Source organism: Lontra canadensis, unplaced genomic scaffold (genome assembly GCF_010015895.1).
Source record: "Lontra canadensis isolate GAN:19392208 unplaced genomic scaffold, GSC_riverotter_1.0 scaffold19, whole genome shotgun sequence".
NCBI classification, from domain to species: Eukaryota; Metazoa; Chordata; class Mammalia; order Carnivora; family Mustelidae; genus Lontra; species Lontra canadensis.
In genome coordinates, this window is record NW_022631013.1 from 4,427,567 (window position 1) to 4,439,796 (window position 12,230).

The window sequence follows — 12,230 nt, forward strand, 5'->3', positions numbered from 1 at the left end:
CAGATTTGCAAGTTAGTGCCCTTATATACCAAGATAACCCTTAACTAAACAGTTAACAGAGAATTAGTCCCCATAAATGCCAAAATTGAATGTAGTTCTGGTTTCTCAGATATTATTTCATTGACAATTTAATATAACTTTCTATTTTAGTCAGGATTCATAAGATACAATGACACACTGAAGAAAGAGTATTACAGAAATGCTGAAGTACCATCAAAATACAGTTAATCTTGCACAGTGGTTTTTGAATAAGTAAATAGCTTGAAAGTCTTGTCTGTAGGAATGAGCCATATAAATTACTATATATCTTGGCTCTAAAAGAAATTAGGCAAAAGATATGGAAACTTGGTTTTAAAAAATCAAAGTTAAAAATCATAACTTTAAACAATACCATCATTAATTTGAAGGCTCCTGATATTTAAATATTTTCAAAACGGCAGTGATGATTCATTGTGAAAAGGTTTGGCTACCTTTGACAAGCTCATAAAGTATTTTTAAAGGTAGATCATGGCAAGTTTTGGGGAATAATGAAAGAAACTGGCAGAAATAGAAATAATGTTAATAAATTCTAGTCAATAGCAAGTGTTGGATGTGTTTATAAAATTTACTTTGTCACATCCATATATGAAAAGCTAAGAAACATATTATTCTAAATATTACTCGTATGTATATTTACTTTTTTCCTTTTTCTTAGGAGTTAGACACACTTCAGCAACAACTAGACTCATTGAACATGAAAAAAGAGAGCTTGGAAGCTGTAAGTATAAAATCAAATAAGGGTTTTTATATTACTCAGCTACAAAAGATAATTCCGCTGAATATATTAAAGGAACTCATTCAAGTATATATTTATTTAGTAGTTTACTAAGAGGAGTATAACTTTTTTCCCATTCAGCACCACAAATATCCTACTTTGGTAAGAAATTAGATTCAGTTATTGAGTACATACTGTGTGCAAGATCATTCTACCTTGCTGAGGCATGCGAAATCTAATGGTAATTTAAAGACACAAATAAGAGATTAAAAAGAATTGAAGAGGGAGAGAAAAATTAGATTCAGTTACTGAGTACCTACTGTGTACAAAATCATTCTGCCCTGCTGAGGCATGCAAAATCTAATGGTAATTTAAAGACATGAACAAGAGATTAAAAAGAAGTGAAGAGGGAGAGAAATCAGTTAATCACTTTAAAGATAAAAATGCTTGCTATTTGTTATTTGTTCATTTAAAACTTTTAATTTAAAAAAAACATGTTTATGGTTAAAAAAATTAAGATGAAAGTGAAAATTTTCTTTTCCCTCTTTCCAGACAGAACTACTTTGTATTTTTTGAACGCTTATTCTTTGCTTTTTTTGAGCTCTTTACATAGATCACCAGCATTGTCATTTAATCTTTACAACAGTTTTATTATCCTATCTTGGTTTTACTGTTGTGGAAAACCTCAAGTGGGATTCACATTTCATATGCTGTCTGCAGTTTGGTTTGTTTGTTTTCACCTAACGTTCTCTCTTGAATGTCTATGTACATCAGCTCTCAGAGATCTCCTTCATTATTTTAAGTTACTGTATTGTGTTACATTGCATGACTAGAACACAACCTTATAGATGAATAGGTTCTTTATAGGTCTTTTAGTTTTTTGGGATTATAAACAATGCTGCAGTGAAACAATGCATTTTATACAGAATTAAATGGCTGTGTCATCAGATAAATTTGTTGCAATGGGTCAAAAGATAAATACACACTTCTAAAATGTAAGGCTGCCAGATTCCCTTCCAAAGAGGTGGTTCCATTTACTACTTCCAGACTCAATGTATGAGAGTGCCTGTTTTCCCATGCACTCAATAGCAAGCATTATTCACTTTTTCCATTTTTACTAGTTTAATAAGTAAAAATTTCTGTCTTGCTTTAATTTTCAGTTATGCATGAAATAATTTCTTTATATATTTGTTGGCCAATGTATATCTTTTTCTGTGAACTACCTTTTTCAAGTCCTTAACACTTTAGTATACTGTCTGTACCCCAAACCTTGCCTACCTTTCTTTTTTTTTTTTTTTTTAAAGATTTAATTTATTTATTTGACAGAGAGAGAGAGATCACAAGCAGGCAGAGAGACAGGCAGAGAGAGGGCGGGGGAAGCAGGCTCCCTGCCGAGCAGAGAGCCCGACGTGGGGCTCGATCCCACGACTCTGGGATCATGACCCGAGCCGAAGACAGAGGCTTAACCCACTGAGCCACCCAGGCGCCCCTTGCCTACCTTTCTTGATTTTCTCTGGATTTAGGTAGGTATCATGATTCTAGGATTAGTAACAATTGTAGATTGACAGGAGTGCTGTTACCCTTTCTTGCACAAGAAATAAGTGTGAGTATTTTGTAATTCTTTTGTAAATTTGCTGTTGAAAAAGTAGTTTGCTTAAAAATGCCAAGGGGCACCTGGGCGGCTCAGTCGCTTAAGCCTCTGCCATCAGCTCAGGTCATGATCCTGAGGTTCTGGGATCAAGGCCCACGTTGGGCTCCCTGCTGAGCAAGGATCCTGCTTCTCCCTTTCCCCTTGCTCTTCCCCCCGTTCATTCTTTCTCTCTGTCAAGTAAATAAATAAAATCCTTAAAAAACATTATTAAGATGGCTTTCTATACTGATAGTCTACGTGTGAATATATATAATTTTTATTTTTTTTTATATCTCTGGTAATAGAAATATGCTTCAAAGAATAAGGACCACATTTAGTATTAACACAGCTATGCTGCAGAATTCCTTACTGTCTGTTTTAGGGTGTGTGGGGAATGTCAGGTCTTATTTCTCTTGGCATATTTAGTTTCTGCAGGAAGAGATGTAAGCTATGTCCTTGGATTTAGTGTTTGTATCAATGCCACTGTATTGATGCCACTTTTGGCATCAGCACAATAACGTGAAATTTAATAAAAATTTATCTCAAATCAAGAATATATAAGTAGTGGGGTGACAGGGTGGCTCAGTCACTTAAGATCTGACTTGATTTCGGCTCAGGTCATGATTTCAGATCAAGCCCTTGTGTTGGACTCTGCGTTCAGCTCATAGTCTGCTTGTCCCTCTCCCTCTTCTCCTCTCCCTATTCTTTTTCTCTCTCAAATAAAATATTAAAAAAAAATAGAAGTTACTAGTTCTGTTTAACTTTTTCCAGATTCCTTGTATTTTTTTTTTTACCTCTTCTTCAAGAAAACATTATGTTAAATATCACTCAGCTAGTATTTATTGAATATCTACTGTGTGCTTGCTCACTACTGTGCTAAGTATTACTCAGTTCATCATGGAGTGGAAAAAACAGGTGAAATTGAGGAATAGTTTTATTGGGATGAAATTCGAACAAGTCTTAGGATGATTAAGCAAAAGGAAGGAGGAGATAACTATGAAAAGATATACCCCGTGGGGCCCCTGGGTGGCTCAGTGGGTTAAGCCTCTGCCTTTGGCTCAGGTCATGATCTCAGGATCCTGGGATTGAGCCCCACATTGGGCTCTCTGCTCAGTGGGGAGCCTGCTTCCCCCTCTCTCTCTACCTGCCTCTCTGCCTACTTGTGATCTCTCTCTCTCTGTCAAGTAAATAAAATCTTTTTTTTTAATTTTTTATAAACGTATATTTTTATCCCCAGGGGTACAGGTCTGTGAATCGCCAGGTTTACATAATTCACAGCACTCACCATAGCACATACCCTCCCCAGTGTCCATAACCGCACCCCCCCAACCCCCCTCCCCCCATCAACCCTCAGTTTGTTTTGTGAGATTAAGAGTCATTTATGGTTTGTCTCCCTCCCAATCCCATATTGTTTCATTTACTCTTCTCCTACCCCCCTAAACCCCATGTTGCATCTCCTCTCCCTCATATCAGGGAGATCATATGATAGTTGTCTTTCTCCGATTGACTTATTTCGCTAAGCATGATACCTTCTAGTTCCATCCACGTCATTGCAAATGGCAAGATTTCACTTCTTTTGATGGCTGCATAGTATTCCATTGTGTATATATACCACATCTTCTTTATCCATTCATCTGTTGATGGACATCTAGGTTCTTTCCATAGTTTGGCTATTGTAGACATTGCTGCTATAAACATTCGGGTACACGTGACCTTTCGGATCACTACGTTTGTATCTTTAGGGTAAATACCCAGCAGTGCAATTGCTGGGTCATAGGGTAGTTCTATTTTCAACAGTTTGAGGAACCTCCATGCTGTTTTTCAGAGTGGTTGCACCAGCTTGCATTCCCACCAACAGTGTAGGAGGGTTCCCCTTTCTCCGCATCCTCGCCAGCATCTGTCATTTCCTGACTTGTTAATTTTAGCCATTCTGACTGGTGTAAGGTGGTATCTCATTGTGGTTTTGATTTGTATTTCCCTGATGCCGAGTGACATGGAGCACTTTTTCATGTGTCTGTTGGCCATCTGGATGTCTTCTTTGCAGAAATGTCTGTTCATGTCTTCTGCCCATTTCTTGATTGGATTATTTGTTCTTTGGGTGTTGAGTTTGCTAAGCTCTTTATAGATTTTGGACACTAGCCCTTTATCTGATATGTCATTTGCAAATATCTTCTCCCATTCTGTCAGTTGTCTTTTGGTTTTGTGAACTGTTTCCTTTGCTGTGCAAAAGCTTTTGATCTTGATAAAATCCCAATAGTTCATTTTTGCCCTTGCTTCCCTTGCTTTTGGTGATGTTCCTAGGAAGATGTTGCTGCGGCTGAGGTCGAAGAGGTTGACGCCTGTGTTCTCCTCAAGGATTTTGATGGATTCCTTTCTCACATTGAGGTCCTTCATCCATTTTGAGTCTATTTTCGTGTGTGGTGTAAGGAAATGATCCAATTTCATTTTTCTGCATGTGGCCATCCAATTTTCCCAACACCATTTATTGAAGAGGCTGTCTTTTTTCCATTGGACATTCTTTCATGCTTTGTCAAAGATTAGTGGACCATAGAGTTGAGAGTCTATTTCTGGGCTCTCTATTCTGTTCCATTGATCTATGTGTCTGTTTTTGTGCCAGTACCATGCTGTCTTGATGATGACAGCTTTGTAATAGAGCTTGAAGTCCGGAATTGTGATGCCACCAACCTTGGCTTTCTTTTTCAATATTCCTTTGGCTATTCGCGGTCTTTTCTGGTTCCATATAAATTTTAGCATTATTTGTTCCATTTCTTTGAAAAAAATGGATGGTACTTTGATAGGAATTGCATTAAATGTGTAGATTGCTTTAGGTAGCATAGACATTTTCACAATATTTATTCTTCCAATCCAGGAGCATGGAACATTTTTCCATGTCTTCGTGTCTTCCTCAATTTCTTTCATGAGTACTTTATAGTTTTCTGTGTATAGATTTTTAGTCTCTTTGGTTAGGTTTATTCCTAGGTATCTTATAGTTTTGGGTGCAATTGTAAATGGGATGGACTCCTTAATTTCTCTTTCTTCTGTCTTCTTGTTGGTGTAGAGAAATGCAACTGATTTCTGAGCATTGATTTTATATCCTGACACTTTACTGAATTCCTGTACAAGTTCTAGCAGTTTTGGAGTGGAGTCTTTTGGGTTTTCCACATATAGTATCATATCATCTGCGAAGAGTGGTAGTTTTGACTTCTTCTTTGCCGATTTGGATGCCTTTAATTTCCTTTTGTTGTCTGATTGCTGAGGCTAGGACTTCTAGTACTATGTTGAATAGCAGTGGTGATAACGGACATCCCTGCCATGTTTCTGACCTTAGCGGAAAAGCTTTCAGTTTTTCTCCGTTGAGAGATATTTGCGGTGGGTTTTTCATAGATGGCTTTGATAATATCGAGGTATGTGCCCTCTATCCCTACACTTTGAAGAGTTTTGATCAGGAAGGGATGCTGTACTTTGTCAAATGCTTTTTCAGCATCTATGGAGAGTATCATATGGTTCTTGTTCTTTCTTTAATTAATGTGTTGTATCACATTGATTGATTTGCGGATGTTGAACCAACCTTGCAGCCCTGGAATAAATCCCACTTGGTCGTGGTGATTAATCCTTTTAATGTACTGTTGAATCCTATTGGCTAGTATTTTGGTGAGAATTTTTGCATCTGTGTTCATCAAGGATATTGGTCTGTAGTTCTCTTTTTTGATGGGATCCTTGTCTGGTTTGGGGATCAAGGTGATGCTGGCCTCATAAAATGAGTTTGGAAGTTTTCCTTCCATTTCTATTTTTTGGAACAGTTTCAGGAGAATAGGAATTAGTTCTTCTTTAAATGTTTGGTAGAATTCCCCCGGGAAGCCGTCTGCCCTTGGGCTTTTGTTTGTTTGGAGATTTTTGATGACTGTTTCAATCTCCTTACTGGTTATGGGTCTGTTCAGGCTTTCTATTTCTTCCTGGTTCAGTTGTGGTAGTTTATATGTCTCTAGGAATGCATCCATTTCTTCCAGATTGTCAAATTTGTTGGCGTAGAGTTGCTCATAGTATGTTCTTATAATTGTCTATATTTCTTTGGTGTTAGTTGTGATCTCTCCTCTTTCATTCATGATTTTATTTATTTGGGTCCTTTCTCTTTTCTTTTTGATAAGTCTGGCCAGGGGTTTATTGATCTTATTAATTCTTTCAAAGAACCAGCTCCTAGTTTCGTTGATTTGTTCTGTTGTTTTTTTGGTTTCTATTTCATTGATTTCTGCTCTGATCTTTATGATTTCTCTTCTCCTGCTGGGTTTAGGGTTTCTTTCTTGTTCTTTCTCCAGCTCCTTTAGGTGTAGGGTTAGGTTGTGTACCTGAGACCTTTCTTGTTTCTTGAGAAAGGCTTGTACTGCTATATATTTTCCTCTCAGGACTGCCTTTGTTGTGTCCCACAGATTTTGAACCGTTGTGTTTTCATTTTCATTTGTTTCCATGAATTTTTTCAATTCTTCTCTAATTTCCTGGTTGACCCATTCATTCTTTAGAAGGATGCTGTTTAGTCTCCATGTATTTGGGTTCTTTCCAAATTTCCTCTTGTGCTTGAGTTCTAGCTTCAGAGCATTGTGGTCTGAAAATATGCAGGGAATGATCCCAATCTTCTGATACCGGTTGAGACCTGATTTAGGACCGAGGATGTGATCTATTCTGGAGAATGTTCCATGTGCACTAGAGAAGAATGTGTATTCTGTTGCTTTGGGATGAAATGTTCTGAATATATCTGTGATGTCCATCTGGTCCAGTGTGTCATTTAAGGCCTTTATTTCCTTGTTGATCTTTTGCTTGGATGATCTGTCCATTTCAATGAGGGGAGTGTTAAAGTCCCCTACTATTATTGTATTATTGTCGATGTGTTTCTTTGATTTTGTTATTCATTGGTTTATATAGTTGGCTGCTCCCACGTTAGGGGCATAGATATTTACAATTGTTAGATCTTCTTGTTGGACAGATCCTTTGAGTATGATATAGTGTCCTTCCTCATGTCTTATTATAGTCTTTGGCTTAAAATCTAATTGATCTCATATAAGGATTGCCACTCCTGTTTTCTTCTGATGTCCATTAGCATGGTAAATATTTTTCCACCCCCTCACTTTAAATCTGGAGGTGTCTTTGGGTTTAAAATGAGTTTCTTGTAGGCAACATATAGATGGGTTTTGTTTTTTTATCCATTCTGATACCCTGTGTCTTTTGATTGGGGCATTTAGCCCATTAACATTCAGGGTAAGTATTGAGAGATATGAATTTAGTGCCATTATATTGCCTGTAAGGTGACTGTTATTGTATATTGTTTTTGTTCCTTTCTGATCTACTACTTTTAGGGTCTCTCTTTGCTTAAAGGACCCCTTTCAATATTTCCTGTAGAGCTGGTTTGGTGTTTGCAAATTCTTTCAGTTTTTGTTTGTCCTGGAAGCTTTTAATCTCTCCTTCTATTTTCAATGATAGCCTAGCTGGATATAGTATTCTTGGCTGCATGTTTTTCTCGTTTAGTGCTCTGAATATATCATGTCAGCTCTTTCTGGCCTGCCAGGTCTCTGTAGATAAGTCTGCTGCCAATCTAATATTTTTACCATTGTATGTTACAGACTTCTTTTCCCGGGCTGCTTTCAGGATTTTCTCTTTGTCACTAAGACTCGTAAGTTTTACTATTAGGTGACGGGGTGTGGACCTATTCTTATTGATTTTGAGTGGGGTTCTCTGAACCTCCTGGATTTTGATGCTTGTTCCCTTTGCCATATTGGGGAAATTCTCTCCAATAATTCTCTCCAATATACCTTCTGCTCCCCTCTCTCTTTCTTCTTCTTCTGGAATCCCAATTATTCTAATGTTTCGTCTTATGGTGTCACTTATCTCTCGAATTCTGCCCTTGTGGTCCAGTAGCTGTTTGTCCCTCTTTTGCTCAGCTTCTTTATTCTCTGTCATTTGGTCTTCTATATCGCTAATTCTTTCTTCTGCCTCATTTATCCTAGCAGTGAGAGCCTCCATTTTTGATTGCACCTCATTAATAGCTTTTTTGATTTCAACTTGGTTAGATTTTAGTTCTTTTATTTCTCCAGAAAGGGCTTTTATATCTCCCGAGAGGGTTTCTCTAATATCTTCCATGCCTTTTTCGAGCCCGGGTAGAACCTTGAGAATCGTCATTCTGAACTCTAGATCTGACATATTACCAATGTCTGTATTGATTAGGTCCCTAGCCTTTGGTACTGCCTCTTGTTCTTTTTTTTGTGGTGAATTTTTCCACCTTGTCATTTTGTCCAGATAAGAGTATATGAAGGAGCAAGTAAAATACTAAAAGTGTGGCAACAACCCCAGGAAAATATGCTTTAGCCAAATCAGAAGAGATCCCAAATCATGAGGGGGGAGAAAGGGGATAAAAAGGTTCAGAAAAAAAAAAGAAAGGAAGAAACAATTAAAAAAAGAAAACCAATAAAGAAAAAATATAAAAAGAAAAAAAATATATATATATTAGATAAACTAGTTAAAAAACGTTAAAAAAGAAAAGGGTAAAAGTTAAATTTAGCAGAAGAAGAGAAAAAAAAAATTGAAAAAGAAAAGAAAATTAAATTAACTGCAAGGCTAAAGAATCATGGGGAGAAAGCCAGGAGTTCAGTGCTTTGCTTTCTCCTCCTCTGGAATTCCGCTCCTCTCCTTGATATTGAAACTGCACTCTTCGGTAGGTGAACTTGGTCCTGGCTAGGTTTCTTGTTGATCTTCTGGGGGAGGGGCCTATTGTAGTGATTCTCAAGTGTCTTTGCCCCAGGGGGAGTTGCACCGCCCTTACCACGGCGGGGGCTGAATTATCCGCTCGGGTTTGCTTTCGGGAGCTTTTGTTCCCTGAGCGCTTTCCGTAGAGTCCGGAGGACGGGAATGAAGATGGCGGCCTCCCAGTCTCCAGCCCAGAGGAGCCGAGAGCCTGGGGCCCCACCCCTCAGTGCGCCCTCAGAGAACAGCGCCCAATTACTCCCATCTCCCTGGCCTCTGGCCGCGCTCCGAGCTGACCGAGCCTGTGACCGGTTCAAGGTAACCCCGAGCTTAGAGCTCACTCCTCGGCTCCTTCTCTGTAGCCGGCTTCCCCGTTCTAATACCTGCAAGCTCTGCGACCCTCAGACACCCCCATCCTTCTGTGACCCTGCGGGACCTGAGGCCACGCTCACCCCACGTGGGCTTCACCCCGGTTAAGCCTCTGGAGCGATGTCCCTCAGCTGAACAGACTTTTAAAAGTCCTGATTTTGTGCTCCGTTGCTCCGCCGCTTGCCGGGAGCCGGCCCCTCTCCCCCGCGGTCTATCTTCCCGTCGCTTTGGATTCACTTCTCCGCCAGTCCTACCTTTCAGAAAGTGGTTGATTTTCTGTTTCTAGAATTGTTGTTGTTCTTCTCTTCGATCTCCCATTGGATTTGTAGGTGTTTGCAATCTTTAGATAAGCTATCTAGCAGATCTCCCGCTACCTGAAGTAGTCTCAGCCTGCTACTTCTCTGCCATCTTTACTCCTCCTCAAGTAAATAAAATGTTTAAAAAAAAAAAAAAAGGGATACCCCAAAATATCTGTATTTCATTATCACACTTTTTCACCTGAAGCTAATCGGTTACTTTGAGCTATGTATATGATGTGTTTTTGTTAAGATTTTATTTTTAAGTAATCTCTACACCCAACATGGAGCCCAAACCCACAATTCCTGAGATCAAGAGTCCCATTCTCCACGAACTGAGCCAGCCAGGTGCCACTATATTATGCTTTTTTAATAGACTTTCAAAGATTTCCACTAATTTACTTTTTCCTTTTAAGATTCCTTCTCTTTGAAAGACAATTATCATATGAACTCCCTGATATGAAGAATTTGAGAGACAACGTGGGGGGTTTGGGAGGTAGGGAAGGAAAAAATGAAACAAGATAGGATCGGGAGGGAGACAAATCATAAGAGACTCTTTATCTCACAGAAGAAACTGAGGGTTGCTAGGGGGAGGGGGACAGGGAGAGGGTGGTTGGGTTATGGACATTGGGGAGGGTATGTGCTATGGTGAGTGCTGTGAAGTGTGTAAACCTTGCAATTCACAGACCTGTACCCCTGGGGCTAATAATACATTATATGGTAATAAAAAATTAAAAGATTCCTTCTCTTTGGCTTTCAAAAAGGAGGTCTTGCCTTTTAAAAATTTGGTCTTATTCATGCTGCGGACTTAGTTTCAGATATCATCATTCACTTTTTGTTGGTTAATATAGAAAATTCTTTAGATTTGAGATCCTCAGTTTCTTTATGTGTAAAATGTAAAACAGAGATGATGATATTATCTGATAGAGTTGTTTTGAGGATTAGATATAGTGTATAAAGAACATGGAATATAGTGCTCGGCACAGAACAAGTTATTAATAAATAACAGCTTCAAATGCCATTTTCTCCTTCTTCCTCATCACTATCGACAACCCTAGCTCTTTTGGTTGTCTAATAAAGTTACCACAGCCCTTATTTTCTCTTTGTGAACAGTAGAATAGTGGTGAATATACAATAACTATTCTACTCTTGTGCATTAATTTCCTAGTGCTGCTGTAATAAAGAACAAGAAATTTCCTAACAGATCTAGAGTCTAGAAGTCTAAAATCAAGGTGTCAACAGAGCCGTTTCCTCTGAGACTCTGTTAGAATCTTCCCTGACCTCTTCCTAGCTTCTGGTGGTACCTATTGATCCTAGGCATTCATTCTTTATTTTAGCTGCATCACACCATTTCTGCATGTGTCATTGCATGGCATTCTCCTGTGTCTCTGTCTGTATGTCTTCTCTTACAAGGACACCAGTCGTTCCAAATTAGGGTATTAGGGTCCACCCTAATTACGTCATCTTAACTTGACTAAATTGGCAAAGGTCCCAATTCCAAGTTAGGTCATATTCATCGGTATCAGAGATTACCAAGACTTCATCATATCTTTTTGAGTGATACAGTTCAACCTATATAACATTGTATTAGAGTATGTATATGACTATATGTGTGTGTGTATATGAAATATATATATAATATATATTAAATGAAATATATATGACTATAACATATATTATATGAAATATATGAAAATATATTCCCTCTAGAGATCAGTTCTTTAGACTTTAATATTGTTGTTAAAGTTGTACATACATTGTGACATTTTCTTTATTATCTTTCCATTGGTAGAGATGTGTTATCTTTGTTCAGGTCTTATATTTGGAAGAAAAAATAAGTTACCATCTTCTTAGGAATCTTAGACTGAAAATAACTTATGAAGGAAAAGAGGTGTATTTTAATTCCAATTTACAAGTGCTCTTTGTAGCATCATTGAGTACTATAGATATTTGATATCTCTATTTAAAAATGCTGATGGTTTTTTTTTTTTTAAAGATTTTATTTATTTATTTGACAGAGAGATCACAAGTAGATGGAGAGGCAGGCAGAGAGAGAGAGAGAAAGGGAAGCAGGCTCCTTGCTGAGCAGAGAGCCCGATGCGGGACTCGATCCCAGGACCCTGAGATCATGACCTGAGCCGAAGGCAGCAGCTTAACCCACCGAGCCACTCAGGCACCCAAAAATGCTGATGGTTTAAATTTTCCTTTTTCTTATAAACTGAAACCTATATGAGAATAATTTCTGATAAAATATTAATTAAATTTTTCTTCTTTTTGTGCCCTTCAGGAAATAGCACACTCTCAGGTAAAACAGGAGGCTGTCTTGCTGCATGAAAAACTTTATGAATTGGAGTCCCATCGAGACCAAATGATTGCTGAAGACAAAAGCATGGGGTCTCCAATGGAAGAAAGAGAGAGATTACTTAAGCAGGTAGAAAAAACAAAAATACTTACT

At 38.2% G+C, this 12,230-nt stretch overlaps 1 protein-coding gene across 2 annotated transcripts in view; it reads left to right on the forward strand.

The window, feature by feature from the left end:
- The window catches only part of IFT74 (intraflagellar transport 74), a 90,275-nt gene that overhangs the window by 32,807 nt on the left and 45,238 nt on the right, over window positions 1-12,230 (forward strand). For both annotated transcript variants that reach the window (XM_032860322.1, XM_032860323.1), the window contains exons 10-11: window positions 695-757; window positions 12,063-12,206. In XM_032860322.1, coding sequence (XP_032716213.1) covers window positions 695-757; window positions 12,063-12,206 — 207 coding nt within the window. The remainder of the gene's footprint in view (window positions 1-694; window positions 758-12,062; window positions 12,207-12,230) is intronic.